We start from the raw sequence: 27,249 nt of genomic DNA on the forward strand, positions 1-27,249 counted from the left end.
ATCTAGCCCAACCCCCGGAAATGCAGGAATTTGTGGCTCTCAACAACTGGCATTTGCAGGTAAACTCTCTGGCAGTGGAGGGACGGCAACAGTCATAATGGCTAGGAGAGTGTGGTTAGAAGAGTTTTTTTCTCTCTCACACAAGCGTGGTTCTTAAAAACAACCCCTTTCTTTAATTGGCTATAGCTCGCTAGGCTGCGGACTGCCAATATGGCACCCACGGGTGCACATTCACCCACAGGGGGCTTCCTTGGTGCCCACAGGGTTCCCTCTAGCCCTGTCCCTGTGAAAACCAGGATTGAGAGAAGCATTCTGTTGCAGCCCTGAGAACAGGGTGGTTCATGGCACCTGTAAGCTGCTCCATTTTGCAAATGCGCCTGCTATCCATAAATAGGTTGGTCATGGTATGTTAAACAAAGTGCACAGCACTGCCACAGAGATAGTCCCCAAGATGGCCAAAGGTTGCCTTCAGCATAAATGGCATCCCACTTATCCCAGTCGAGGAATACTTGCTAAAACTTCAGCCGGTTTCCAAAACATTGTTCTAGAGGCTGTCCAGGGCTCACTTTGAACCAAAGTGTGATCGGCAGGATTTCAGCCGCACAACTGTGAAGTCTGCAGTTCAGCTCTAGACTGCACGGAAGATGGAGCACAGTGCTCCTGAGCACGTGCAGAGTGCATTTCCCTAACCGCTGTGCCAACTCATCTGACTCCCCCAGCAACAAACAACTTGCCCCTGAATTTCCCAGAATTGTGGCATTGACGCGCAAAGCAAAATACAGTCCTCAGAAACTAGATTTCAAAACAAACATTGCACAATGAGATGCACTTTTCCAAATGCGGTATCATCACAAAATTTCCCAAACATGAAACTTCAATTCTGAAAAGATCAGAGGAGCCAGGGGGACAGGAAGTGTGGTGTTTCTGCAATTCATCTTCTCCCTGTGACTTTCATCACAGCCAAAGCCTCGCTCTGGTGTTTGATTCCACAAAGTATCCCAGGATGATTTCGAGCAGCTAACTTTGGCAGGGAAGCGTTAGCAGGCCATTTCCGTGGCCGTTCATTCAGGGCCATTCTGAACTATATATTTAAAGCAGTATCATAGCACTTTCAACAGTCACAGCAGCTTCCCCTAAAGCAGGCATCCCCAACTTTCGGCCCTTCAGATGTTTTGGACTACAATTCCCACCATCCCTGACCACTGGTCCTGTTAGCTAAGGATCATGGGAGTTGTAGGCCAAAACATCTGGAGGGCCGCAGGTTGGGGGTGCCTGCCCTATAGCATCTTGGGAAGTGTAGTTTGTTAAGGGTGCTGAAAGTTGTTAAGAGGAGAGCTCTATATCCCTCACAGAGCTACAGTTTTCTAGAGTTCGCTGGGAAAAGGGATTGATTGTTAAAACACTCTTGAGAAGCGTAGCTCTGTGATTATTCTTAGATTTGAACTTGGCTCTTAGCCCTTAATGGGACAAACACATTGTGGATTTCTATATTAGCATTTCTTTGGGTCAGTGAAAAGGAATGGCAAGCAAACTTTCCAGGAATGTGCAGAAATATCTCGTGAGTATTTAGATATTAATTCCCAAAAAAAGAAATATAAATCACACTTTAATACAACATACTACTAAAAAGGAGGGGAAATTCCAGCATTTATTTTTTCCAAAAAAAATCTCTGGTGATTATTTTTAATAACAAAATAGTCATGAACAAATTGTGTGGGGACAAAAATAAAATAAATGTTTGAAAACTCCCAGCATTTTGAGTCCATTTCCACCCAGAAATGGGGGTTTTTATTGCTAAACGTTAAAAGGAATAACAGATTTAAAACAGCCTACAGGCCCCAGCAATGTATGTTATATTCCCCTCCCAAAGAATGGGTGTTTATTAATAATAGCAAAATAATAATAACAATAAAGTGAAACAATAAACAATATTAAAAACCCGCCCACAAACCCAAATGTATCGTTAAACACAGTTTAATTCCGTTTGGAGACCATTTGAAAACACAAGACCCAGAATTCAGACACGCCCTCCCCCACCCCCAATGGAAAATGGTCTGAATAGGAGAGAGTTTAGATACCTCGTTCCCGGCCTGCAGGATTTGGGGGTTCCGTCTCCCACCCCTATTCTGATTTCCCCACCCTGTTAATGCACTATTTTAAACTTTCTTTTTTCAAAAAAGGCATTTCTATAGAATAATTAAAAAATTACATATTCAACAAACAAACAAAATTAAACGTTTTCCCTAAGAAAGGAGGATAAGGCAGTTTGAGGCAGTTCTCTGGTGCAATAGGAATTTTTCTTCCACTCCTCCCCCCCCCCCCCCCGTTTTTGGAAATTGCTACTTTGATTGGTTTGGTTTTTTTTTTTAAGAATCCAGAATGGATTGGAAGTGACAACTGTAAACTTCATGCAGTTATAATCAGACATTGGAGTAAACATTTATGCAAAATCGTTTGAACTGTGCTGACCACCTCCATCCCATTCTACACCTCCTCCTCCTCTACCTCCACCTCCAGACCGACCGCCACAACCACCCTTCCCTTTCCTCCTGCTCCCAAACTTGCCCCACTCTCTGTTGCATTCAGGGTACCAATGGCCAACTCCACCTCTGCTGTGTGTGAGACCTCCACTTTCCCTAGGTTTGGCCCTTTAAGATGCTTCCCCACCTCCAAAAGGTATGACCACGCCCCACATTTTAAACCCCGCCCCTTGTCTTCCACCAAGGGCCCTCCCTGTTGGGTCATCTACATAAGCGCTTCTATTGGTCAGCCGTGGCTCCTCCCTCCTTTTCAAGCCACGCCCAATGGAATGATAAAACGAGTTCCCTTTTTGGAATGCCGTGCTACGTTGCCCCGCCCCAAAATTCTGCAGCTTCCCTATTTTATCTGCATAGCTCCGCCCACCACGAGGCTGAAACCTGCAACTCCCCTCCCATCACTCCTAATAGAGGGTACCCATCCTTTGCCCATCCTTCATTCCCATATGACCCTGAAAGAAGGTGGGCAGCATTAACAGCGGATACTTGGGAGGGTCGCCGTGATAATTTAACCTCGATCCCACCCATGGGAGATCGCGCGCGGGGGGGGGGGGGACCTTGGTGGGCGTTCACAGTGTGCCGTCTTATCCCCCTGCCTTGCAGGTTGGCAGGTCAAAGCGAAGTCTCCTTTTCCCGAGCGGAGGTCAAGGGGTGCACTGCGACGGGGGTCGGGCGGAGACCGAAACCAGCATGGGGGAAGAAGGTCCTCTTTTGCCTCCTCAAGTTACACTCATGATGAGCATGCTCAGCGCACCCGCTGGGGGTGGAAGGGATGTGAAGGGATGAGAAGGAGGAGAGGTGGGGAGGAGATGGGAGGAGAGGAAAGAGGGAGAACAGGACCAGGGGAAAGGATGCAGCAGGAGAAAATGGAAGTGGAGAAGAGGAGATCGGGACATGGCTTAAGGAAGCAGCACGCGAGGAGCAGTGGCAGAACGAAGGCAAGAAGAGGAACGCAGCGAGGACAAAATGGCGGCAGGGCAGCACCGGGGAAAGGCAGAGAAGGAAGAGTGTGGCGACTAGGGCAAAAGGGTTCACGAAAGAAGCACCGGAGGAGAGATGGTGGCCAAGGCGAGGGAGACAGGAGGGCCCTGGTGCTCCCAGCCCAGCGAGGGAACTCGCCTTGTCACACCTTGTCCAGCAGGGAACGCTGGCAGTACAGCAACCGTTTGGGCGTGCCGTAGCGCTTGAAGATGAACAGGGCGATCCCCAGGGCAAAGATGGTGAGCAGCAGGAGGATGGGCAACACCACAGCGGCTGCGTTCACCTCCCCTGCTTCCGCATTGTCCACCTCGATGATGATGACCTCCTCGCCGTCTTCCTGGCGGTCGCCGCCCGAGCTGCATCCCATCCAGTCTCGGAGCACAGACTTGGGGTACCCTGGCTCTACCTTCAGCTTCTCGTTGTTGAACTTCCAGTAACGGTCTCCCTTATAAAAGTAGGTGAAAACTATACGGGGGAGGAATAGGGGGTGGTCAAGAAACAGGGAAGAAAATGAGAGTCAGTTATAACAGCAAAGGAAAAAAAATATCCGCTCGCAACAATGGGATCATTCACAATAAAATAAAATTCGAGGTGGGTTTTGTGAAATTCTGAACCCCACTTTTAAACTGTAAACCCATCTGAGGCAGGGATGTAGGATCTGTCTGGTGGCTACTTCAAAGTTAATTTTCAGTCTCAAGTTGAGGACCTTGCACATTTTATTTCGTGTGCAGATTTGGAGTTCAAGTGATATCTGCCTGTGTTTTGCAGATTAAGCTTTGGAATCCAAATTCCATTTTCTGCCCCCCATTTTGAGTACATGTGGAGAATTCGTGGCCCTAATGTTCATTTCAGACCTTCCCTTTGGATTTTGACACCAATGTGTCTATTATAAACGCATGTGTAAATTATAAAGGCAATGTTTTTTTTACATCTGAGACTTCTTTTGTGAGGAAAATGGTATTTCACAGTGAAGAGTTTCATTATTCTGAAAGCAAAATGTTTTCTTTCTGAATCTTCACTTTCATTTCACGTTAGAAATTCGTAAAAATAACCTTTGGTTCCAGATAATAAAAAAAAAATCGGGTGGGTTTCAATTCAAGCTATAATCACTTTTTAAGGCATTTTACATTTCATTGTAGCAAAATGGCTTCCTGATCAGAGTTGGGAAGGGTAAAGCTTCCTTTAAAAAAAAATCACATAATGAAAAATTAATGTTTTAATAAACGATTACCAGCTGCAACCCGCTGAATCATTTTAGGAACACAACATTATCTCCACAATGGCGGTCAACAGTATCGCACCAGCCATCTTTCATGAAGGCTCAAACGATTATTAGTCATTAAAACGGGACGCCTTTTGAATGGCTGAGTGTGCAGGGGGTTGATTTTCACACAAGAAGCACCTGGCAGGCATTCTTTGCATAATCTATGCACCTAGATGCATTGCATTTCTTCAGGAGATTCCTGCGGCTGAGGGCAGGCTACCCTCTGTTAACATCAGGGGACAAGGCAGGCATCGCCTTCACTGCAACGGTGAGGAGAGGCAATATTGGACGAGGGCTGGGCCTGCTCCCGTTGAAATCCCTCTCTCAGCCCTGATCCTCACTGGGTGACCCTTAGGCCAGCCCATGTCTCTCAGCCTCATCTGCCTCACAAGGATAGTTCTGAAGGGAAACGGTGCACTCCCTTAATGATAAGCAATGAATGCATAACGATGTCCTAGAGTGCAGCAATTCAGCTTTTTCTGCATAGCTGCAATATGGTGGCTGCTGATCAAGCTCCCTGCTACAATGACTCCAGCTATTAGGTATCAAATCCTGACCCTATCTGCACACCACCATCCAATTTTATTCCTGTTCACTCTTTCTTGGTCACAGAATGTTGGCAGCTGCTTCTTACATAAGTCAGTATCTGGTGGGCTGCATCCTTCCTAGTTTTGCATTAGAAAGTGGAGCATTTTCATCACCCCCTTTTCCTCCCACCCAATAGCCCCCCCTCCACTCCCCCTTTCTCACCCTCATCGCTGCCCATAAAAGCCCCCCGGAGTGACTCAGGGATCCCTTCCCAGACAGAAATGTGCTTGGGGTAGCCAGGCTCGACCGTTCGGCTCTCTTCGTTGAAGCGGTAATATCTGAAGAATGAAAAAGAACACCGTGTTAAAAAGACTGCAGAGCAGAAAGAGAAAAGTAATTGCTTCCCTCTTTGTAGCAAAACCCCCTGACGGGATGAGCAAGAAAACTGCAGCAGCGGTGATCAAACCTCCCTCTGGTGGCCAGACAATGCCTTAAATTGGAATTCAAGATTGCATGATGTGGCTAAGAGGGCCTTTAGAAAGGGTTAGACCAAGGGTGGAAAACTCCCACCAACCCTTTCAGCAAGCATGGCCAGTGCTCAGAAAACTGCAATCTAAGAATATCTGGAGTATCTCGTGCCTGCAGTTGTTGGATCTTTGGTGTCATTGAGTAAGACAGGTAAAACATCTGCAGTGTGCAGCCCAAGCTAAATTTACTCAGAAGAACATCCCACTGCCTTGACTTGGGACTTTTTGCCCTGGGCAGTATTCTGCGGTCTGCAGGGCTACTAACTTGCACACAGCAAACTGGCAACCATAGCTGAAAAAGAGCTAAACCTTTAGGTTTAATAAGGAACCAGAAACACTTTTATGCTGGTCTATCTCTCAATGTGATCATGCAACGCAGAGATTCTGAGAGCAGGTGCAGCGTTCAGCATCCTGACAATCTCAGTTGCTGCTCTTTTGAAATAAAAGCCAATCTCTTCGCCCTCAAGAATGTGAAGACAGGCTTGGAAATGTTGCAGGTGTTGACTGGTGAAATTACAGAACCCAGAAGGGAAGGAAGAGGAAGATTCCTAGTTAGCTGCGGGAGCAGAATTTGCTTCCATGCCCTGATCTTCACCTCTTTGCCTCCCCCCTGCAACTCACAGTAGCATATTGTTTGGAAGGGCTATAGCTTGGTGATACAGCATCTGACTTGCATACGGAAGGGGTTCAATCTCTGGCAACTCCAAGCAGGGCTGCCTGAAACCTTAGAGAGCTGTTGTCAGACAGTGAAGACAGTTCTGAACAAGATGAGCCCCCTATGGCCTAACTCAGTACTATGTCAACTTCCTATCCTCCTGTGTCCATTTGCTTACACAAGCAGCCTGTTCTAGGGCTCGGGGTGCGTTGCAAAAAAGCTTCCCAAAAATTATGCATGGAAAACAAAAATGACTGCGTTGCCAGCCAGCTCACAAAAAGGGTCTCACAATGACCACTTGCTTCCCACAGAGACTTGGCTGGCAAACTGCTTCACTCTGAGAAACTACAGCAATTTCCCTCCACTCTGCCCAGGGAAGCTGCCATTGCATGGCAACCCTCTCTGCACATGGCCTCCTGGACACAGCAATGAGATTCAGACACTCCTGCACAGAATGCTTCGAAAGACCATGATGGATAGGGGTGGGACCGCTGAGCAAAGGGGCTTGGCTGTGAGACCTCCAACCTCTTCCAACTCTGTTTTGGTCCCAAGGAGCCACAGCAGATGTACGCAGGCAGAGTTTTGGGCCCAGGCTCGACACAGGTGTCCTGCGGCACAGTGGAGGGCCGCCGGAAGCTGACTGAAGTGGGATCCCAAGGTTGCCGCCAGCCTGTCTCGCCTGCCAAGCAGGCAGGTGGAGCCTGAGTGTGGGTCCAGGGACATGAGAGATGGTGAAATGTGCCCAGGTAGGGCAAAGCCACAGGGATTTCTGCAGCAGTCCTGACGTGCAAATCACCATTCTGACCTGGGTGCAGGGACAAAGGACTCATTGAACCACCCAGTGGTTTCTTCCCTCAAAACAGCCGGCGCTCGTTACCCAAATCCTCCCGCATTTTCACCTGGCAAAGCCAATGACTAGAAGTCTTGAAGCTGAAAAGATTTCAACCGTTCGCTGGGTAAGAAGTGTGGTTGCTGGGTGCAGAATGTGAGCCGCTTTAGTGGGCCACAACAGCTTATCGGTAACTCACTTGTCTCCCCGGAAGAAATAGGTTTTCCCACTTGGCATCCAGAAAAGAGCGGCGTCGATCCGGTCTGTGGGAAGTCCCCTGCCCAGCTCCTTGATGTGCTTTGGGTAGCCGGGTTCCAAGGTGGCCTCATTGAAGACCCAATGCTTGTCCCCTGAAAGAAGGAAGGCCACCTGATTTCCCAAGATGCACCAGCAGCCTTAACCACGTCTAGCATTCCCTAGCCAGAGGACCAAACTTCCACCCCCGTCAAACACCACAAAGAATCATGGTGGGGTGCTTTGACTTGCAGGCCAAATTTAGCCCGGCACAGGTCCCAATTTGGCCTGCAAGGCTGTTTTCCCATGCAAGGGACTTTGGCAGGACAGCTGCACAGCCCACCTCAGCAATTAAAAGGTATATAAATCACAGTAATAATAATAAAAAAAATTGGGAAAGGGGGAATAATATATTTAGTTATGTAACATACAGTGGTGCCTCGCAAGACGAAAAGAATCCGTTCCGCGAGTCTCTTCGTCTTGCGGTTTTTTCGTCTTGCGAAGCAAGCCCATTAGCAGATTAGCGCTATTAGCGCTATTAGCGGTTTAGTGGCTATTAAAGGCTTAAGGGATTAGCGGATTAGCTGCTAAAAGGCTATTAGCGGCTTAGATCAGCTGATAAGCGGCTTAGATCAGCTGTTAAGCGGCTTAGCGATCAGCTGTTAAGCGGCTTAGTGATCAGCTGTTAAGCGGCTTAGCGAACAGCTGTTAAGCGGCTTAGGGGCTTGGGGAAAAGGGGGGGAGGGGAAAAAAAACCCAGGAATCGCAAGGCATTTTCGTCTTGCGAAGCAAGCCCATAGCAAATTCGTCCTGCGAAGCACCTCCAAAACGGAAAACCCTTTTGTCTAGCGGGTTTTCCGTCTTGCGAGGCATTCGTCTTGCGGGGCAGCACTGTATTGGCATCCCACACTGAGAAAGACCTTGCTGCCTTCGGAAGCAAACCATTCATAACAGTCCACCAACCTTTAAAGAATACGAATTTGCCGTCTTTCCTCTCATAGGCTGTGTTGATTGTCGAGGGGAGACCAACCCAGAACTGGCCGATAGGGAGAGGGTGCCCGTCCATCACACGGTTATTCCGGACTCGCCAAAACCATTTGTCCTGGAAAGCAGCGAGTTTCCAAATGTGTCAAATGATGTAAAACAGTGTTTAAATTGCCCTGCATACTTAGATCGGTGGGTGCATGCATGAGGATATTGATGCTAATGGATGTTGCAATAATAGCTGGTGCTTGCACGCTTTTGCAATTCCACAGTCAGGCTGGGTTTGGGCTGACGTTGGTTACTAATGAAAGTTGATGTTGGGTACTGGTTTCTACATTCTGACTATTAAATTTTAAAAAAACCAACATTTTCAGCCCTTAAGGTTAAACAGACAAGCTTGAAAATACATAGCAAATATTAAACCTGTGTTTGTGGAGATTCCACTTAGAATGTCAGTAGCTATCAAGGGAATGGGCACTAGAGGCCTACATACACCTTAGTCTGCAACCATGACTAATAGAGGCTTAATAAACTACGCAAAATAAGCAGATTTGCTAAATCTCCGTATTTCATACACAGGTTGCAGAGTTCAGGGTTCCCCGCCAAAAATCATCTTACAGAATGATGAATCTATCTCTTTTATGTAGCAAACATAAACCCAGATAATAGCATTTTCAGAGATGGCTCCAAAGCAGGGCTATCGCCCTTCCTACAAACTCATAACCTCCCCTCTCTGCTTTGCCCTCCCCACAGCCTAAGGCTCTGATTGTGCTCCCCACACTGGGCTAACCTTGAAGACAAACATCTCGCCCCTTAGCACAGCGATGGTGTCAAATCTCCCGTCACAGATGTTGGGGCCGTACGTTGGGTTCTTGGGCGGCCGGTCTGGGACCCGGGGCTTCATAGTGGTTCGAGGGATAGGCGGAGGTTTACTGGGGTGGCCGATTTCGGTTCCTGGAGACAAGGATGGAAAGGGTTAATAATCTCAAACCTTTCAGGGCAGGGTTAGGCTCAGCTTTGTGTGTGAATAAAACATGCAATGAAAGTTCTAAGAAGTCAGGGTTACAGCGAAGAACTGGGGTGATTTTAGTTTGGCCTGAGATTTCCCCCTTTTTTGAGGAATTATTAGCCATAACAACTTAAAATCAAACCTCCATGTTCAAGGGCACTATTCCGCCAATTACAAAATGGCAGGGGGCAAACAACAGAGATGAATGACTCCGTTGCGCTCTGGAGCATATCCCTATTCCAAAGAAAGCAGCTAGTTGTCAGTGTAAAGTCAGAAAATGAGCTGAGTGGAACTGGAAGCAGAAAGCCTCAAAGTAGGCCAGGAAAACATGGCCGCCATTCCCTTGAAGCTCTTAATTGGCCATGCTAAGGGAACAACAATTGACATGTGAGAGTGATATAAGAGTAGAAATGGAATCAGGCCAAGGGGTCAGAAGTCACAACGGAGGTTAAGAGGGGTCATACCATACAATTGCTGTATGCCACGCCGGTCATCTTCCGGCAACTCAAAGTTATCCGTTTCCATCCATTGGTAGAAGGGGGCCATGATGGCGGACGGGTCGTTCGAGTGCTCCAAACCCAGAGCGTGGCCCAGTTCGTGCACCGCAACCAGGAAAATGTCATTTCCTACGAGGAGGGAAGCAACGATTTACCAGCGTTCTTTGCAAATGGTTTGCCAGAGTCAACCATCCCCTCAAGACGAAGGACACTGAATGGTTCAAAGAGTGCAAAAATCTTGGCCAAGGGGAATTTAACATTACTTAGGTCAAGGATAGCTGGACACGGGGCCATTCTTTCACAGATATCGGTTCTGATCGAACAAAGGCTGGGCTCAGGAGAAAATAAGGAATTGGATACAGGGGGTTTCCTTCCTAAGAAGTCCTTCTGCTTTTGTCTAGAACTCACTTCATTATGAGATTTGGGGAACTAGAAAAAGGAAGTGATGTTCTGGCTGGTCTCGAGCCGATGAGGAGAGAGGGGTTCCTTTTTCTCGCCGGTTGTTACTCATAGTGACTCATTCCCACGCAAGGGTTCATCAGTCACGTCTGCCACCATTTATGCTTCGTCTTCCTGACATTTTATCTCCCCCCACCCCAAAGTCCTTCCAGCACCTTAAACTTCCACTCACCGCTAAGGTCATCGCTGCGGGAAGTCCAGGGCTCCGCAGCGTCGAAGTGAGTGTCGCCACCAATGTGGGGCCCAGGGAAGTAGGCGTGGGCCAAGAAGCCTCCTTCGCCATCGAAAGGGGTGCTGTCGCCGTGGAAGCCTTCCGCGAAGAAGATCATGATGTCGGCCTGCGGCTGGCGGCCCTCGCGCACGTCCGAGTAGGAAACCTCGCGGAAGCGCAGTGGCGTTACAGACTGCCACACGCTGAAGGCACGTCGGATTGCGGTGAAAGTGGCATGCTCTCCTACCTTGGGTGTGTAGTTCTGAATGCTGGAACGGAAGCAGAAGTTGAAATACCAAGGATTTTGGAAAGGCCCGTCTAGATACCTCAACCATCTCAGGCATGTAGGCCTCTGAACCTGTGTTGCTTCCACAAAGTGATCGCTTAGACATCCCTCTCAGGATCCCTAGAATCCTCCTAATCAATCATCCCTGTCCAACCAGCTTCAGATTTCCTTTTGTCCGGCTAAAATGACCTTCCAAGCTCTCCCTCCTTTCTCAGTCACGCACCCCATTTAGCTGCTTCCCCCTCTCAAGATGGCTCTTCAGGCAGGACAATGGTGCCAAAAGCTTGTTATGACTTCTGCCCTTCCTCTGACAGCCACTTCGGGAAACTTTCAGGGAAAACACTGAAAAATAGGGTGGGAGAAATCTGCTCCGTTGCCTGGAAACCCGAGAATCTGGATTTGTAGCGCTAAACGTGTTGGCTTATTCAGACCGTCAGATTTCTTCCTATCTTAAGTGTTTAGTTTGAGCAAATGATGTTTGCTAGAATACATGTGGGGCACTCAAAAATGAAGCTGCAGAGCAAGAAATTGAAAGTGGGGCTTGAGGAGTCAGACTTTGCCTTCCATGTAGCTCCCAGGTCTTTCTCAAGAGGCCACTACGCTGCCTTTTTACTCATGTTTTTTGCCTCACTGTCTCGTCTCCTAAAAGTTTCCCCACTTTGAAGTCCCACGTTGATTTCAACATCAGGACGACACGAAATGTGTATAAAAATAACCCCATATTTGCATTTTCTTCTGGTAACAAGTCAGAATTCTGCCCCCCGTAATTCTATATCGCCTGCCTTTCTTCTGACAGATCCATCCCCACAGCTAATTCTCCTTTCCCACAGATCAGCCCTTCGACTCCCTGCCCCACACTGTCTCCTCTGCCAACCTCACCAAAAAGTAAGATCGTAGTGCGACCACTTCAGCCCTTGGATGGCGTAGCGCCTGCGCCGCACATTGGCCTTGATCTCCGCTCCAAATTTATCTGGGACGCCGCAACGGGGCCTCTTCATAGCCCTAGAGGAACGAAGACACATTTAAGGTTCCAGCTGCCCTTGAGAAACACATTTCTATCTCACCAAAGTCTCTGTAGGTTGACCTCCCCATGTTAGCCGTGCGGACAACCTGCCCAGGCTCAGCAACTTGTCATGGGGTCCGTCTCTCTTCATGCGCCGCCTCTGAGAGAGGGGGACAATGTGAGAAAAGCTTTTTCAGTGATCACTCCCCGATTGTGGAATTGTGGAAAGCCTGGCACCACCACTGCCAGCTTTCAGTTGCCAGGCTAAGTCATTCCTGTTTACCCTTGGTTCCTTCTTGGAATCAGACTACAGTATGATTTCCGGCCTGTCTGTGGTGTTAATCATTTAGTAGGCTGGGGTAGCAAGTGTCCTTCGTATAGGGTCAGTATTGTTGGAGGAGCGTTTTCAGCAAAAAAATAATAATTGTATTTTATTGACGCGTTTGCTTTTAAAAGTTCAAAGTGTTTGCATATTTTATGGACTGCTTTGAGACTGCTTAGAAAGCATGAGATAAACGGTGATGTTGGTGGTGACGATGCCTTGACATCTGGCCAGCATTTACCGCTGCTTCTGTCGGAATAGTTATTTACATTCTAGCCATCTTGAAACTACCGGGGGTTGGTGCATATCGGGACAGGTAGAATGGAAGACATGGGGACTCAACAGCAGGTGAAGTTAGAGCCAATGGCGGACAGAACCAGCTCATTCTAGTTCTGTCTGCCATCCTTTTCCCTGCCGGGTCCTAGAACGGCAACACTGAGACTAAGGGGGAGGAAGCAGGCAGGGTACTTCCATCCTTGGGTGGACTGTAGACAGGAAAGCAGGCAGGTGGGGAGCTGCAAACAGAGGTTGGTGGGGCAGTGTGGTATTTGTATCTATGGGACCGCCTGTCCTGGTATGCCCCATGGAGGACCTTAAGGTCCACAAACACCTTGGAGGTCCCGAGCCACAAGGAGGTTAGATTGGTCTCAACTAGGGCCAGGGCCTTTTCAGTACTGGCTCCGACTTAGTGGAACGCTCTGTCACAAGAGACCAGGGCCCTACAGGATTTGACATCTTTCCGCAGGGCCTGCAAGACGGAGCTGTTCCGCCTGGCCTTTGGTTTGGGCTCAGCCTGACCCTCATGTTTCCCTCCCCTTATGGTTTTGATTTACAGGCTACTACTAAAATGAGGCTGCATTTTAAATTGTATTTTAACCCGTATTTTAATTAACTGTTTTTTCTTTTTCTGTTACGTTTTATTGTAATTTTATTGGTGTTAGCCGCCCTGAGCCCGGTTCTGGCCAGGGAGGGTGGGGTATAAATAAAAAATTAATAATAATAATAATAATAAGCCAGCCTCTGCCGCTTGAAACTACAAATGGAGAACGATTCAGGATGATGGTGCTGTGATCATATACGATGCCCACTGCTATGAAGACCAAAAGAGAAGCAAGACTCCTAAGGAGGAAAAGCCCTGTCTTTGCTCTCTGATTGCACTGATATTATTTATTATTATTTTTAAATCTGTATACCACCCTTCAACCGTACATCTCAGGGCAGTTCACAACATAGAAATACAAGAGGTGGCATCATAGACTGAGGAAGCTAAGCCAATAGCCGCCGGCCCGTAACTCAGACAGCTGATTCTGGGTCTTATTGAGAGCAGAAGGCAGGCTGACGACAGCTCCATTAGACAGAAGATTGTACGAGGTAACTTTTGGGTGGATTGGGCCCCCATGGATTCATGCGGAGGGGTATCCTTCCGGGCTTCTGATTCAGGAACCATAGTGTTGTGGGAGAGTATCACCAAGTTTTGCATGCAAGAATAGGACTTAGGAGACCAGGTTTCGAACCCCTACTCAGCTGCCTGGGTGGACCTGAGGCAGATCGCAGTCTCTTGGTGTAACCTGCTTCACAGGGTTGTTGTGAGGAGGGGCTGCTGCCTGAAACAACGGCATACGCACGCCAACTTGTTTCTCCGGCACTGTCGTTTGCCAAGGTGCACACTAAGTCATTCTTTGCCAATTCCACAATTCCCCTCTCCCTTCCTCCACACCCACAATTCTGACTTCCTCTGCCTAGCATAAGAAGCCTTTCTGGGATGCTTTTGGCACAAGGATAAGGAAACCAGTAGCCCCACCCCACCAAAGTTGTTGGACTCCAAGAACCATCATCCCTGATCAACCCTCTCGCCCAGACCTTCCCCGTATCATCACTAAGCCAGAACAGACAAGCAAATAACACCTTTTAAAGGGTTTCTCTTGCCCCACTCTTCCTTTTTGCAAAGGATCTCCAAACCAGCTTTCCACAGCTCTGGATGCCTTGGAATACAAATCCCATCATCCAGCGTGCGCATTGAGTTCTTACACTGGTTTATCAGCTTTACATAGGCCAAGGGGTGCCAATTTGCTGCCGGTCACCTAGCTCTATATGCCAAACATAGTGGAGATGTGCAAGACTTTTCCCTTTCCCAATCTTTGTTGACCAAGGCAGAGAAGACACCAGGCCTGCCACCTTCAGCTTGGCCATAGCTTGCTGGGCTGGCAGTGGCAAGGCTGGCGAAAGTGAGACAAGGCCGGTTCCGGGCAGTGCACATCTCTGCTTGTAGGCAGGAGACATCCATGCCACGACTCAAGATGGGGCCTGGCTGAGGCTCTGCAGGGGAGAAGAGCAGAGGGCAGTCCTCACCGGCCGTGGCAAATAAAATTGCTCTTTCAGCTGGAGTTTGCATTTACGTAACAGGCAAGTGCTGGCCCTAGATTAAACTGGGTTGGGGGGAGCTTAGAAAGAGGGAGCAGAGAGGGGATGGAGAGGGGAAAGGTAAACACTTTTAAAAAAAATGTTAATTAAATCTTTTGCTAGCTTATAGTTTAGGAACCACTTAATGTGCTTTAAAGGACGATGTTGCACATTGCAGTTGGCAACTACGCACTGCCACCGCGAAAGATGAGCCCCTACCTCACAGAGAGAGAGTTCCAGTCAAAGTGGGGGGCAGCAGTGCATACATTTTCCCCCGCTGCAAAAATTGTAGATCCAGCCCTAGAAGACCCACCCGGAAGCTGCTTCTGAGTCCTGTTTAAAATTCTCCTCCTCCTCCTCTGTTCTTTGTACCCTCGCCAAGCTCTTGTGGTGTGGAGTTCCACTGGTCAGCCCTAACTCCACCAGACACTGCTTGCTCTGTATGCAATACTAGGGCCACCCCTGGGACAGGATGCCGCTCAGCCGTTCTGCCTGCTTGCCAGCGCTGGGAACTGGAAGTCAGCCACCCAGCCACAACCACAGTCCCAGCCTTTCTCTCGGTTACATCATGGCCCTTTTAGGTGGTTTCATAATATCGTGTTCCCACCACCAGCGTTTTGAGAAATGCCATGCGGCATTTTGGAAAAACTGCCCATAGTCCTTCAAATCTCAGAAGTCTGGATAGGAGAAGTTTTCTGAAGGCAGGAAGCACCTCTCAAGGGACAAATCTCAGCTCCTGGGCTGGTGGTCTTGCCTGTCCTGAGTTCGAGATTTATCATCTACGAGGTGGCTCCTTGAATTCAGTAGAGCTTTATCAAGGCTGGGTCTCACCAAGCGTGTACCCCGAATGAGGAAGGCCCTCACAGTTCTTAATTCTCCTCTTTACCCAACTTAGGCCGGCAGGCAACCAAGGGACACAGCTGCCGACCACACACTCATTTCAAAATGGCCGAAGCACGGTCACTGAAGGTCGCCATGATAGGACCTGTGAGAAATATACCCCATTTGCTTGACTGATGCTTGGTTTCAGTACTTAGGGATACAATTCCCCTCTGATACTGTTTCCCAGTAAAGCAAAACAGTTTTGTTTATTTACCCCCACTCCATGACTAAAAGACCCCACGTACCAAAAGCAATGCAGTTGCCACAGCACCTCAGTGAACCATGTAAATACAATCCGGTTTTTTGGACATGGTTTGCAATAAATCACTATTGTTATTATTATTATTATTACTATTTACTGCTACACCTTAAAACTGGGGTCCCAAATGATTTGGGGCCTGGGGCACATTTGGAACCCCAAAAACTGTTGTAGGGGAGCCTCAAAACCACACATTTCCCATAAGAAAAACTGGCAATGCTCAGAAACCCCTCAAGAAAGAAGGCAAAACAGTTACAAGCACCCCAAAATGAACGAAAACACAGACAAAAAAAAGCAGGCAGCAGCCTTCTCTAGAAACATGCAACTCTCCCAGCCAAACAAAACCCCACACCACCCAAAAAAAAAAGTTTAAAAAATAAATTATTGGGAGGGCGAAGGGCGTTATTGCCTTCAAAAGGGCATGGGTCTAAAAGAGATTTTTAAAAGGGGTCTTCTCTTGTAGGTAGGTGTGAAGCGAAGTTTCCTAGGCTTTTATCAGTGAAAACAGAGAAGAGTCGCCACTGGATTTTGAAAGGGGGAATTCGTCACACCAAGGGCCATGGTGGCAGAGCCTGAGAACTGCAACGGAGGCGTCCGCGAGGCCCCCTGCCTGACACCCTGGAGAGCTGCTGCCAGCCAGTGTAGGCAATGCTGAACTGAACCCAGGAAGGAAGTGAGCAGCAGGAGGAGGAGGAGGAGGGAACTCACTTCATGGTCTCGGAGTCCGCCGTGCCCGTCACCTGCAGGCCGTAGAACCGCTGCATGGCCGAAATGGCGGCCGTGAGCGACTGTGGGGAGCGCTGAGTGTGCGTCCGAAGGTCTCCGGGGGGCAGGTAGCCATACTGCTGCAGCCAGGCCTGGGGGGAGAAAGGAGAAGGGTGTGAGAAGCACAGGCGGCAGGAAGGACACAAGCAGTGGTCGAAATTCCCCAGGCACGTTTTGCTTATTTATTGCATTTATACCCCAATTTTTTCTCCAAGGAGTACATGGTTGACCCCCCCTCCTCAGTTAATCCGGACAACAACCTTGTGAGGTAGGTTAAGGGGCTGAGACTGGCCCAGTGACCTTCATGGCCGAGTGCGGATTTGAACCCAGATCTCCCAGGTCCTAGTCTGACACTCTTAATGGCTCCGGCCCACTGGTTTCCTGGAGCCCTTCTGCAATGGGGCAGCTCTATAAATTAAGTAGCTAAATAAAATATGGAGAAAGCCAAATGTCACTTAGAAAAGGATCTGAATTCTCTTCTTTGAAGATTGAAGCTGTTTTATTCTGGGTTGTTTTAATCGACGTTTCAATGAGCTGGAAACCACTTTTTGAGATTGTTTCTTTAAAATATAAAGCAGTATAGAAATGAAATGAATAATAATCACAACGACGACGACAACAATAAATTCTACCGCCTAAAAAGGCGCCTAGACATTGCATTGCGGTGACCAGGTTTAAGGTGCCATTTGGTGATTAGCTTATATAGAGAGAGTTTGGCCACAAGCGCACTTGTGAAGCCGGAATCACTGCAAAGGGTACACAACCCAAAAAACGCAGAATGGAAGACTGAGCCACGGCAAATTGTTTCAGGATTTTTTCTTTCCTCTGTCCATTTCTACCTATAGGCTTCATTCTCACTAAGATGGTCAAACCTGTGTCTGGACTGTGCCACCTCAATCTGCCGGGGGGGGGGGGTGGCTCACCCAATTTAAAACAAAAGCCCTTCAGGCAGAAGATGAGCACAGCAAAGAATATTAGAGCAGCCGCCTCTCTGATGTGCTGATATTTTATGCATGGGGGTTATTTTCATATGGACATACGTGCCCATCCCTTCGACCATCTGAAGTGGTACAGCCCAGTCTTGGCTCACCGCTTTGGTGAGAGCTCGGCCGCAGAATCATAGGGTTCGAAGGAACCAGACACAGATAGAGGCCAACCCCTGGCCTCAGAACAAGGTTTTCCACAAATCCCAGCCCTTCTCCTGCTAGCTCCGCTCACCACATGCAGGCACGCTCTGGATAGCTCAAGAAAAACAAAATAGCTGGCTGCCAGGAGTGATGGTGGATCAAACAAACTGGGCTGGGGAGCCTGTGGCCTTCAAGACCTTTTGCAGGACTACATCTCCCATCATCCTTAGCCATTGGCCACACTGGATGGGGTTGATGGGAGTTGGAGTGCAGCAATGTCCAGAGGGTCAAAAAAGTTCAGGACCCTCTATAGATTACAAATCCATTTACAAAGGACTTGGAGAATGGGGCATGGGGCTCCCCACTATTGGTATTCTGTGCTTCTTCTATCCCAGTTTCCCCTTCAGATGTTGCCAGACTACAACTCCCATCACCCCTGCCCACTGGTCATGCTCATTGGGGATGATGGGAATTGTAGTCTATCAAACACCCAGAGGGCCACATGTCCCCCGCCCCTGATCTATGTCCATATACTGTCAGCTCAGCCATACTATCCATGGCAAAGACCCACTGCCCAATAATTGCTGGTATCAATCCCACTCAATGCTTCCATCTTTCAGCATATTCCCGTCTATCTGTCCTTCCCACACTCCTCCCTACGTATCAATCCATTTGTGTGTTCTCTGTTTCCTGCTTTGAGGTAGGGCATCCTTTATAAAGGACACCTCTCAACTATCAACCTTTCTCTCCTCCACATACACCTATCCACCTACATAATTGCTTTGCGGTTTCGTTTTTACAATCCAGCACTATATCAAATTTATGAACTAAACAAATAAAGTTCACAGTGCAATCCTTCTGTTTCCATATATATATATAGTCTATCATGGGGTCTGAGGACCTGTTTAGTCCTTTGGATGCCGTCGGACTCCAACTCCCATCAGCATGATGAATAGCCAGGGATGATGGGAGCTGTAGTCCAACAACACCTGACTGACCCCAGCATCCTCAGTCCTGATCTATTGACTCCATCTTTCTTTCCTTTCTCTGCCCATCCACTTTTCCTCCCCAATCGCTGCCCATCCACCGACTCATTCCCATACGTTCAACTCATCTTTCTGTCCGTCTGCCAATCTGTTAAAAGTATGCTGTGAGCCCAAAGCACCTCATGATTCAGGAGCTGACACATTGTGCCTCTGCGTGATCGCCTTGCCCTCCTTCCCAACGTTCTCCACTGGATGAAAGGCAATAGCGATGAACAGGGCATGATAAATTCATTCCATTGCTCCCAATACAAAGAACCACCTGATCTCAAGAGGAGTCATGCCCAGAACAGCGACTCATACACAGGCACAACAGGGGAGGAATATTAAATATATTTTGAAAATTAAAGGAGTGCACTTTGGGGAGTTGTGTAAGAGGGTTGGAAGTTTGGGGAAGCCCTGAAATACTCCAAAATAACACCTTCTCCTTATTCTGCCTGTCTGTCTGCACCAGCTTCAGCTCAGTCAGTACAGCAGGAGCCTCTTAATCTTAGGGTCGTGGGTTCGAGCCCACACCGGACAAAAGAGTCCTGCATTGCAGGGGGTTGGACCTTGGGGTCCCTTCCAACTCTACAGTTCTGTGATGACTGTGGCTGGTGCTAAGGGGAACTTACCCCACACCCTGCCCCCTGCCCAGTTCAGTCAGGAAAACATCAAATGCAACCTTAAGTTCCACAAATTTCAGGGGATTTATTAAGTGCTTCCTTCACTTATCAGTTGCTTTGTGTGTCATTCCCTGCCAGGCACACAGGCCTTGTGGCCGTCTCAGTTCCTCCCCCCTCACCGCCCCACTGCTCCCCTTCCATTGATCTTTACAGTGAATCACTCCGTCTGCAGCCATTTTCAGGCATGGTGACCTGAAAGCAGGCTGGGCAAGGCTCTCCTCAGATCTAAGACGCCTGGGATCAGATCTTCAGATGCTGGTCTCTGCAATGCTTTGGGGGTGAGGGGAGCTGCTTTTGTGGCGAGACTGAATTGAGCAGCATGAAAAGAACAGAGCAGCAAGAAGAAGAAGAAGGGGAGGGGGGGTCATCTCTACAAGGAACTGTGGTTCAGGATTGACACTCATTATGGATCATCTCCTTGCGTAACATCAGGTGATTCAAAAGGGATGTTGCTCAGAGGGAGAAACCCAGGAAACAAGCAGCAAATGAATTATGGTGGGGAAGACAGAGAGAAGAACTGGGGAAGGAGAAGAGTTAACTCTTTGTGATGCGATAGGTTTTGCAAGGGCGATTCTCCCAACCCCTCAAAACGCAGCTGCATGGCCTGTCAATCCATTTCCCGACAGCAGCCGACCCCAAAAGAACGTCCTGAGACATAAGCATGGCAGGTCTTTCCTGAGATCTATCCCTAGTGCCTGTTCTTTACTCAGAGGTAGACTGCCTCTGCACGTGGAAGTGTCATTTAGCTACAGAGATAAATGTTTCTCCCTCTCTCAGAAGACCAGAACTCAGGGGCACGCCATGAAAAATCAGCTGAGAGGGCAGACAGTGCAACTTGCAAAGGTATGACAATGGCCGGCTTGGCTTGGAGGGCATCAGAGGGGCAATCATCCACATTCCCAGAGGGAAAGAGAGGTCTGTCTGTGATTATTGGCCTTGAGAAATGAAATACTGTAGAACCTCCAGGCTTAGTAACAGTGTACCTCTCTCAATGCCAGTTGCTGGAAGGGCACAAATACAGGAGGGCTATTCTTGTTTACACACACTGCTTGAGAGTTTCCTGGCCACCCCTAGATAGAGGATGCTGGATGAGATCAACTCTTGGCCTGATCCAGCAGCGCTCTTCTTCTATTCTGGTGTTCTTATCATGGCTGGTAGCCATTGGCAGCCCTGTCCTTGGAACACCCTAATTTTGGCTTTTCATACAGTGGATGATACAACACAGCTGCTGCCCCTCTTTCTGCAAGTTTTATTTTTAATAGCTGTCAAACAATCCAAGAGGGGTTTTTTTTTAAGCTGATTAATCACCTGCCTTTTAACCAATTCATCAGCTGATTGAAGCCCACTGGGGAGGGTTATTAGGTTGTTGTTTTTATTTTGATTATATATTTTGTGGTTTTATATTTTGATTTTGTTCTGTGAACCGCCCTGAGACCTCCTGGTATAAGGAGGTATAAAAATTCAATACATAATAATAATAATAATAATAATAATAATAATAATAATAATAATAACAACAACAACAACAACAACACACTGACCCGGCTTAGCCATGGTTTAGTGTGAATGCACAAACATGCAGGTTCCCTGGATAGTAGATTGTGACCACTTCTCCTCCTGCACTGCTGTTTGCTAAGACATGGTTTGGCTTAGCATGCTGTCTGAACATGGCCTTTTGAGCTGCAACCAAGGTTTGTTCTATGGTTTTACCATTCATGGATAAACCACAAGTCTGGGATCAGACATAACACCTTGCCAAACCATAGCTTCACTCACAACAGCAGCAGCTGGGCCAGAGAAGGAACAAAACAGCCACAACCTAGGAATCTGTTTGCTCTTTCCCACTTAAACAATGGTTTGGGGCTTAGTGCTTTGGGTACACTGAGCCAGTGAGATGTACTTTGAAGTAAACACACACACAACTGCACTAAGTTTTAAGAAACATAGAAACTTAGGTTGGTTTGACAGCTGTGGCCTTTCTTGAATAGCAGTAGTCTGGCCACCCTGATCTCTAGCACCCTCCAGCTTGGACTACTATAATGTGCTATGCATGGGGCTGCCCTTGAATACAGTTCAGAACCTTCCCCTAATACAGAATTCACCTGCTAGCAATCTACTTGGTTTATCTAGAGACATACGACATCAACTCTGAAGGACCTATGCTGGCTCCCCCTTCACCAGATATGATAAGCCATCTTCAAATATCTCAAGGGCTGTCACCTGGAAGAGGGGACAGGCTTGTTTTCTCCTGCTCTGGAGGGCAGGATTCAAACCAATGACTTGAAATTACAAGAAAGGAGATTCCGACTCAACATCAGGAAGAACTTTCTGGCCTAAGAGCTGTTTGGCAATGGAACTGTCTCCTTTGGGAGGTTGTGGACTCTCCTTCCTTAGAGGTTTTCAAGCGGAGGTTGGATGGCCATCTGTCACGGATGCTTTAGATGAGATTCCTGCATTGCAGGGGGTTGGACTGGATGACCCTTGGGGTCCCTTCCAACTCTACAATTCTATGATTCTACCACAGAGACCAGTTCAGGGCAATGCTGCCCTAAATCAACCTTCACCAACATGGTGCTTGCACTCTCCTGGTTCTGCACTCTCCATCACCCTTTAGCCCCAGCCAGCATGACGATGGGAATTGTACTCCAAAACACTTGGGAAGACACAAAGTTAGCGACGTCTGCTGTATAAGAGCCTGGGGTTCAAATATCTGCAGGAGTGCCTCCTCTTGTGCCAAGCTGCTTGAGCTCTTAACATCACCAGAGGAGATCCTTTTCCATGCTCCACAAAAGAAGAAGAATACTATGCATGCACAATCTTATATGTGCTTACTCAGAAGTAAGGTAGTATAGTGGTTAGAGCGTTGGACTAGGGCCTGGGAGACCAGGGTTCGAATCCCCTCTCAGTCTTGGAGCTCGCTGGGTGATCTTGGGCCAGTCACTGTCTCTCAGCCTAAAGTACCGCCTAGGATAAGATGAGGAAGGGGGGAAACCATGCTACCTTGACAAAAGGTGTGATATAAATCTAATAAATAATCAAAACAAGTATTTGATGGGGCTCGCTCCTAGTAAGTGTGCTTAGACTTGCAGCCTAAACCTTTTCCTGATATATTTGGCCTTACTTATGAGAGTTAAGTCAAGCAAGTGGGCGCAGGGAAATGGGGACTTTAGGGTCAAAGTGCGCAGCAATGTATACATTTCAGACTCTATACATAAAGGCCTTGTGTGCGTGTTTTTTTCCAGAAACACACCCCCTTAAGGCAAAGATTTAAAAAAAGAACTTGGAGCAGGCCCAGGTGATGATGTCAAGGAGCCTGACAAATTTTGACACCCTCGGGCGTTGCCAATTATTTTCTTGCCTTCCTATCCGTCCATGACGCTCCCCCCCCCCCCAATTTCCCTTGCTCTACTCGCCAACGTTTGGGTATAAAAAAAGACCCCGTGCCCCCGCTTTTTTCCGCTTGCTCTCCCTTCGCACTCCCTTCCCTCGCTTCGGGATGGAGCGGTCCCTAAAAAAAGTCACCGTGTCTCATCCCTGAAGCCTCAAAAATATCCCTTGGAAGAGAAAGAGACACAAACAACCCACAGCCCACGCAGCCTTTGCTCCTTCGTTTCATCCTAGGCCAGAGCCTTCCTTAGAGTGAATTCCCCAGCCATCCCCGGGCCTTCGCTCTTGTCCGAGCAAACTTGCAAACTTCCTCGAGGGTTCAGACAAGGCCCTCTTTTGTCTCGTCCCTCCCCACATCCTCATTCCTGGCATTCAGACCCCAGTGGCTTAAGGTCACAGCCGCCAAACCCCTTTCAGTCCTGGTACCGCCACTTCCCTGAACTGTTCTTTCCTCTGCCTTCCTATACTGGGTCCATTTCCTTTTCTTCTTGTTATTTTTTTTTCAATTGTAAAATTGGCTGAGAACACCCACATGAAAAGCTGCCCTTTTCCTGCCTGGGTTCTTTCCTCATATTCTTCTCTCTCTGCATTCATTTTTTCTTCCAAACTTATCACAACAATTAGATTACAAGGTAAAAAACATCCTTCCAGTTGCATCTTCTGCCAGTGGATGTCCACCACCATCATTCTAGCCCTCATTGATCCCAAAGTCCTTCACAGCTCTTTCTTCCAAACCAGCCACCAAGGCCACAGACTTCTTTGTTCCTCTGAGGACATTTCAGGACTTGATTCGGGTTCTTCCCCCTTAACATAAAACATTCCCAGCTACCACAAAAAGTGTGTGTGTGTTTCAGCAGCAAAAGTTGCTTGGATCGGCAATAAAAGCAAGGAACAAAAAGAAGAAGAGAAAGAAAGGAACTGTAACAATAACAGACACGCCGTCAAAAGCCAAGGAAAAGTTGGAAGGAGACCAAGGTGGTTTGTTTGGGGTTTTTTTTTCCTTCAAGGATTGCGTAACTGAGAGCAGTGTGATCAAGAAAGAGGGAAGGAAGATGGATGGGGAGCCTGAGATATGTATGGCTAAATGGAGAAATATGGACGAGAGATGTTGAATAGGTGACAGAGAGATGGCAGACTAAGAAGTAGATAAGATTAGATGATTGATGGGCAGGTGGAAGCTTTTTTTAAAGGGAGTTGAAAGTGGTTTGAGAGAGACTTCGCTCTCTCTGGTGTATACACATAATTCTTTTGTCTGGCTGAGTGAGGCAAAAAAAAGAATGAAAAGGGATGATGAGTGTGACCACCACAAGTAACAATCCCTCTTTCAGGCTCCCTTCAAAACAGTGGATGGAGAGAGAGATATAAGCGGACAAGCAGACAGATAGATATGGGAAGATAGGGAGGGAGTTTGAGAACAAAGTGGGCACAGGAAAAGGGTCACAATGAAAGAGGGAATTATCTGCTTGTTGAGAATGGTGAAGGCTCAGAAGCAAGGAATGAATTGTGACTTAACGTTACTTGACTTATAAAGGAGCACTGAGCCAGTTCAAATAACAGAAAGGAAGGAAGAGATTACATGACAATCTGATGGACTGTTGCAAGCTGCCTCGAGGGTGTCTGGGTGGAAATGGTGGTGTGTGAACCCAGTACATAAATGCAAATAAATAAAACTTTAAAAGTACATAAACAAAGGGGTAGGGAAGGGAAGGGAACAGGCAAGCTGGATTTCCATCCACTTTAGGGGAGTTTAAGCTGCAATATTTCTCCAAAAGGGAAGAGAAAAGGTTGCGAAAGAGAATAAAGGCCTTAAAACGAAGGGATTTTGGTAGACATCAATGGGGGGGGGGGGCAGAAGGCATGAAAGTGTTTAAGCTGACGGGCAAAATCAAGGAAGAAAGGGAGCTTGCATCAAAGGGACAGCCATCCAAAACTGGAACACGAAAGCGCAGGGAAGTGAGGGAATGGGGAAGGTTGGCAAAAGAACGAATGGAACAGAAAATGCCTTGGCATAGAAAACACCATCTCTCCCTCCAGCTGCAGAACACATCCAAGAAAAGAGGGGAGGGGGTGAACACAAAGGATGGTAAAAGAAAAAGCAAGGGAGGAGTAGATGGAAAGAACAGCTGGAGAAGGAATGTGAATAAAAGAATAGGAGCAAAGGTGATGGGAAGTTTGGCAGAAGGGAGATACAGGAAGGAAAATTCAGAACGTGCCTGACTCGTGAAGGGGCGTCTCAAGAAGAAGAAAAGGGGGAAAGATCAGGAGTGATTGGAAAGGCCATACTGACCACCAGGGAAGGGTGGTTGTTAGAAGCTTCCTAAAGGAGGAGTGCTGTGGAAGGCAGAACACATACAAAGGAATTTGCAAAAAGGAAGGCAGAAATATTAAACTGCAAACAGCAATCGAGCAAAGGGGGGAAATCAATATATAAGCCCAGTCAATGGGAAAAGGTGAAGGCTCTGTGATTGGAGAGGTGGAAGAATCCTGTTTAGGTGGAGGTTGATATATAAGTGGAGAATAATGGGTGCCAAGCTGAAAGCGAATGAGTGTGGCAAAGGCCGAGGGAAAGAGAGAGCAAAGGAGAGAGAGAGGGAACGGAGCCATCTCTGCAGCAGACAAGTGGAGACAAGAACATCGAAGAATGGAGCATTTAAGAGAACTTAGCAGGAGGGGAAGGCACAGAAGGAAGGAATGAGAAACCTGGGCTGGCAGAGGAGTGCAGAATGCAAACGAGGCAAAGAAAGAGAGAGAGGTGAAAGAAGAGTGAAACAAGAGGGAAGTCTACAGCGGGAACAAGAGAATGAGAGAGCGAGGCAGAGGGCAGGAAGAAGGGAGTGCGGAAAGCCAGCAAGTGAAGGGGTGGAAATAAGGGGGAGATCTTCTCCAAATGGGTCTCATTCATAGCAAAATAATAATAATAATAAAGGTTCCCCGGAACAAAAGCGCACCAAGCGGGAACGTGGAGGAATGAACTGTCCGGTAAGGAAAAGAAAAGGAGGGGGGGACGTAAAGGAGGAGGAAAGCAGAGAGCAAAGGAGTGGGGAAGGCAGGCGGGTGGAGGGATGCAAGGGAAGGAACGGAGAAGCAGGTCGGGCAAAGGAAAGCCTGGGAGATTAAGAGAGAAAGAGGAGGGAGGCACGGAGGAAAGCTGGCCAGGAGGAGCTGGCATTACCTCCCTCGATTTTGCAGGGCACTCACCTCGGGGCTGAAGCGGGAGGTGGAGGATCCGCGGGGCAGGAGGGCGCTCAAGGCCACGGCAAGGGGCAGCAGCCGGAGGAGGGCGAGCCACGGACACATGTTGCTTCTCCCCCCGAGTGTGGCGCTCTGTGGCGATCCCACTCACCCGAAAGCCTTTTTTTTTCTCTCTCCCCCTCTCCCTTTCTCCCGTCGTGCAAAAAAGAAAAAAGTTGCTGGTGTCGAGTTTCTCTGCCCCTCCCTCTCTCTCTCTCTCTCCTCTCCCCTCCTCGCGCTGCTTTCCCTCGCTCCCTCCTTCCGCCCCGTCTCTCCCCCTCGCCCAAAGTGGAGACGTGGTCGGGCGCGGGGTCTGGCTCCAATTAGAGGGTTGCGAGGAGGATGGAGAGAGAGAGAGAGACTCCCCTCGGAGGGGAGAAGATGGGAGGAGGGAGGGAGGAGGAAAAGAAAGGAGAGGAAGAAGAAAGGCAGGGAGCCTCCAGTCTTAGAATCATAGAATCATAGAATCATAGAATCATAGAGTTGGAAGAGACCACAAGGGTCATCGAGTCCAACCCCCTGCCAAGCAGGAAACACCATCAGAGCACTCCTGACATATGGTTGTCAAGCCTCTGCTTAAAGACCTCCAAAGAAGGAGACTCCACCACACTCCTTGGCAGCAAATTCCACTGTCGAACAGCTCTTACTGTCAGGAAGTTCTTCCTAATGTTTAGGTGGAATCTTCTTTCTTGTAGTTTGTATCCATTGCTCCGTGTCCGCTTCTCTGGAGCAGCAGAAAACAACCTTTCTCCCTCCTCTATGTGACATCCTTTTATATATTTGAACATGGCTATCATATCACCCCTTAACCTCCTCTTCTCCAGGCTAAACATGCCCAGCTCCCTTAGCCGATCCTCATAAGGCATTGTTTCCAGGCCTTTGACCATTTTGGTTGCCCTCCTCTGTACACGTTCTAGTTTGTCAGTGTCCTTCTTGAACTGTGGTGCCCAGAACTGGACACAGTACTCCAGGTGAGGTCTGACCAGAGCAGAATACAGTGGCACTATAACTTCCCTTGATCTAGATGCTATACTCCTATTGATGCAGCCCAGAATTGCATTGGCTTTTTTAGCTGCCGCGTCACACTGTTGGCTCATGTTAAGTTTGTGGTCAACCAAGACTCCTAGATCCTTTTCACATGTACTGCTCTCAAGCCAGGTGTCA

At 48.0% G+C, this 27,249-nt stretch overlaps 1 protein-coding gene across 1 annotated transcript; it reads right to left on the minus strand.

The window, feature by feature from the left end:
* Positions 1-1,620: 1,620 nt before the first annotated feature.
* Positions 1,621-26,435, minus strand: MMP14 (matrix metallopeptidase 14). The gene is made up of 10 exons (XM_083410393.1): positions 26,053-26,435; positions 16,576-16,724; positions 11,881-12,003; positions 10,677-10,984; positions 10,013-10,174; positions 9,330-9,493; positions 8,519-8,657; positions 7,521-7,671; positions 5,533-5,648; positions 1,621-3,983 (listed from the first exon to the last, which is right to left on the minus strand). Exons 1-10 carry the CDS (start codon positions 26,149-26,151, stop codon positions 3,661-3,663), a joined length of 1,734 nt encoding a protein of 577 aa, XP_083266519.1. The 5' UTR covers positions 26,152-26,435; the 3' UTR covers positions 1,621-3,660.
* Positions 26,436-27,249: the final 814 nt, after the last annotated feature.

This window comes from Podarcis tiliguerta (genome assembly GCF_965153285.1).
Source record: "Podarcis tiliguerta genome assembly, chromosome: 13".
NCBI classification, from domain to species: Eukaryota; Metazoa; Chordata; class Lepidosauria; order Squamata; family Lacertidae; genus Podarcis; species Podarcis tiliguerta.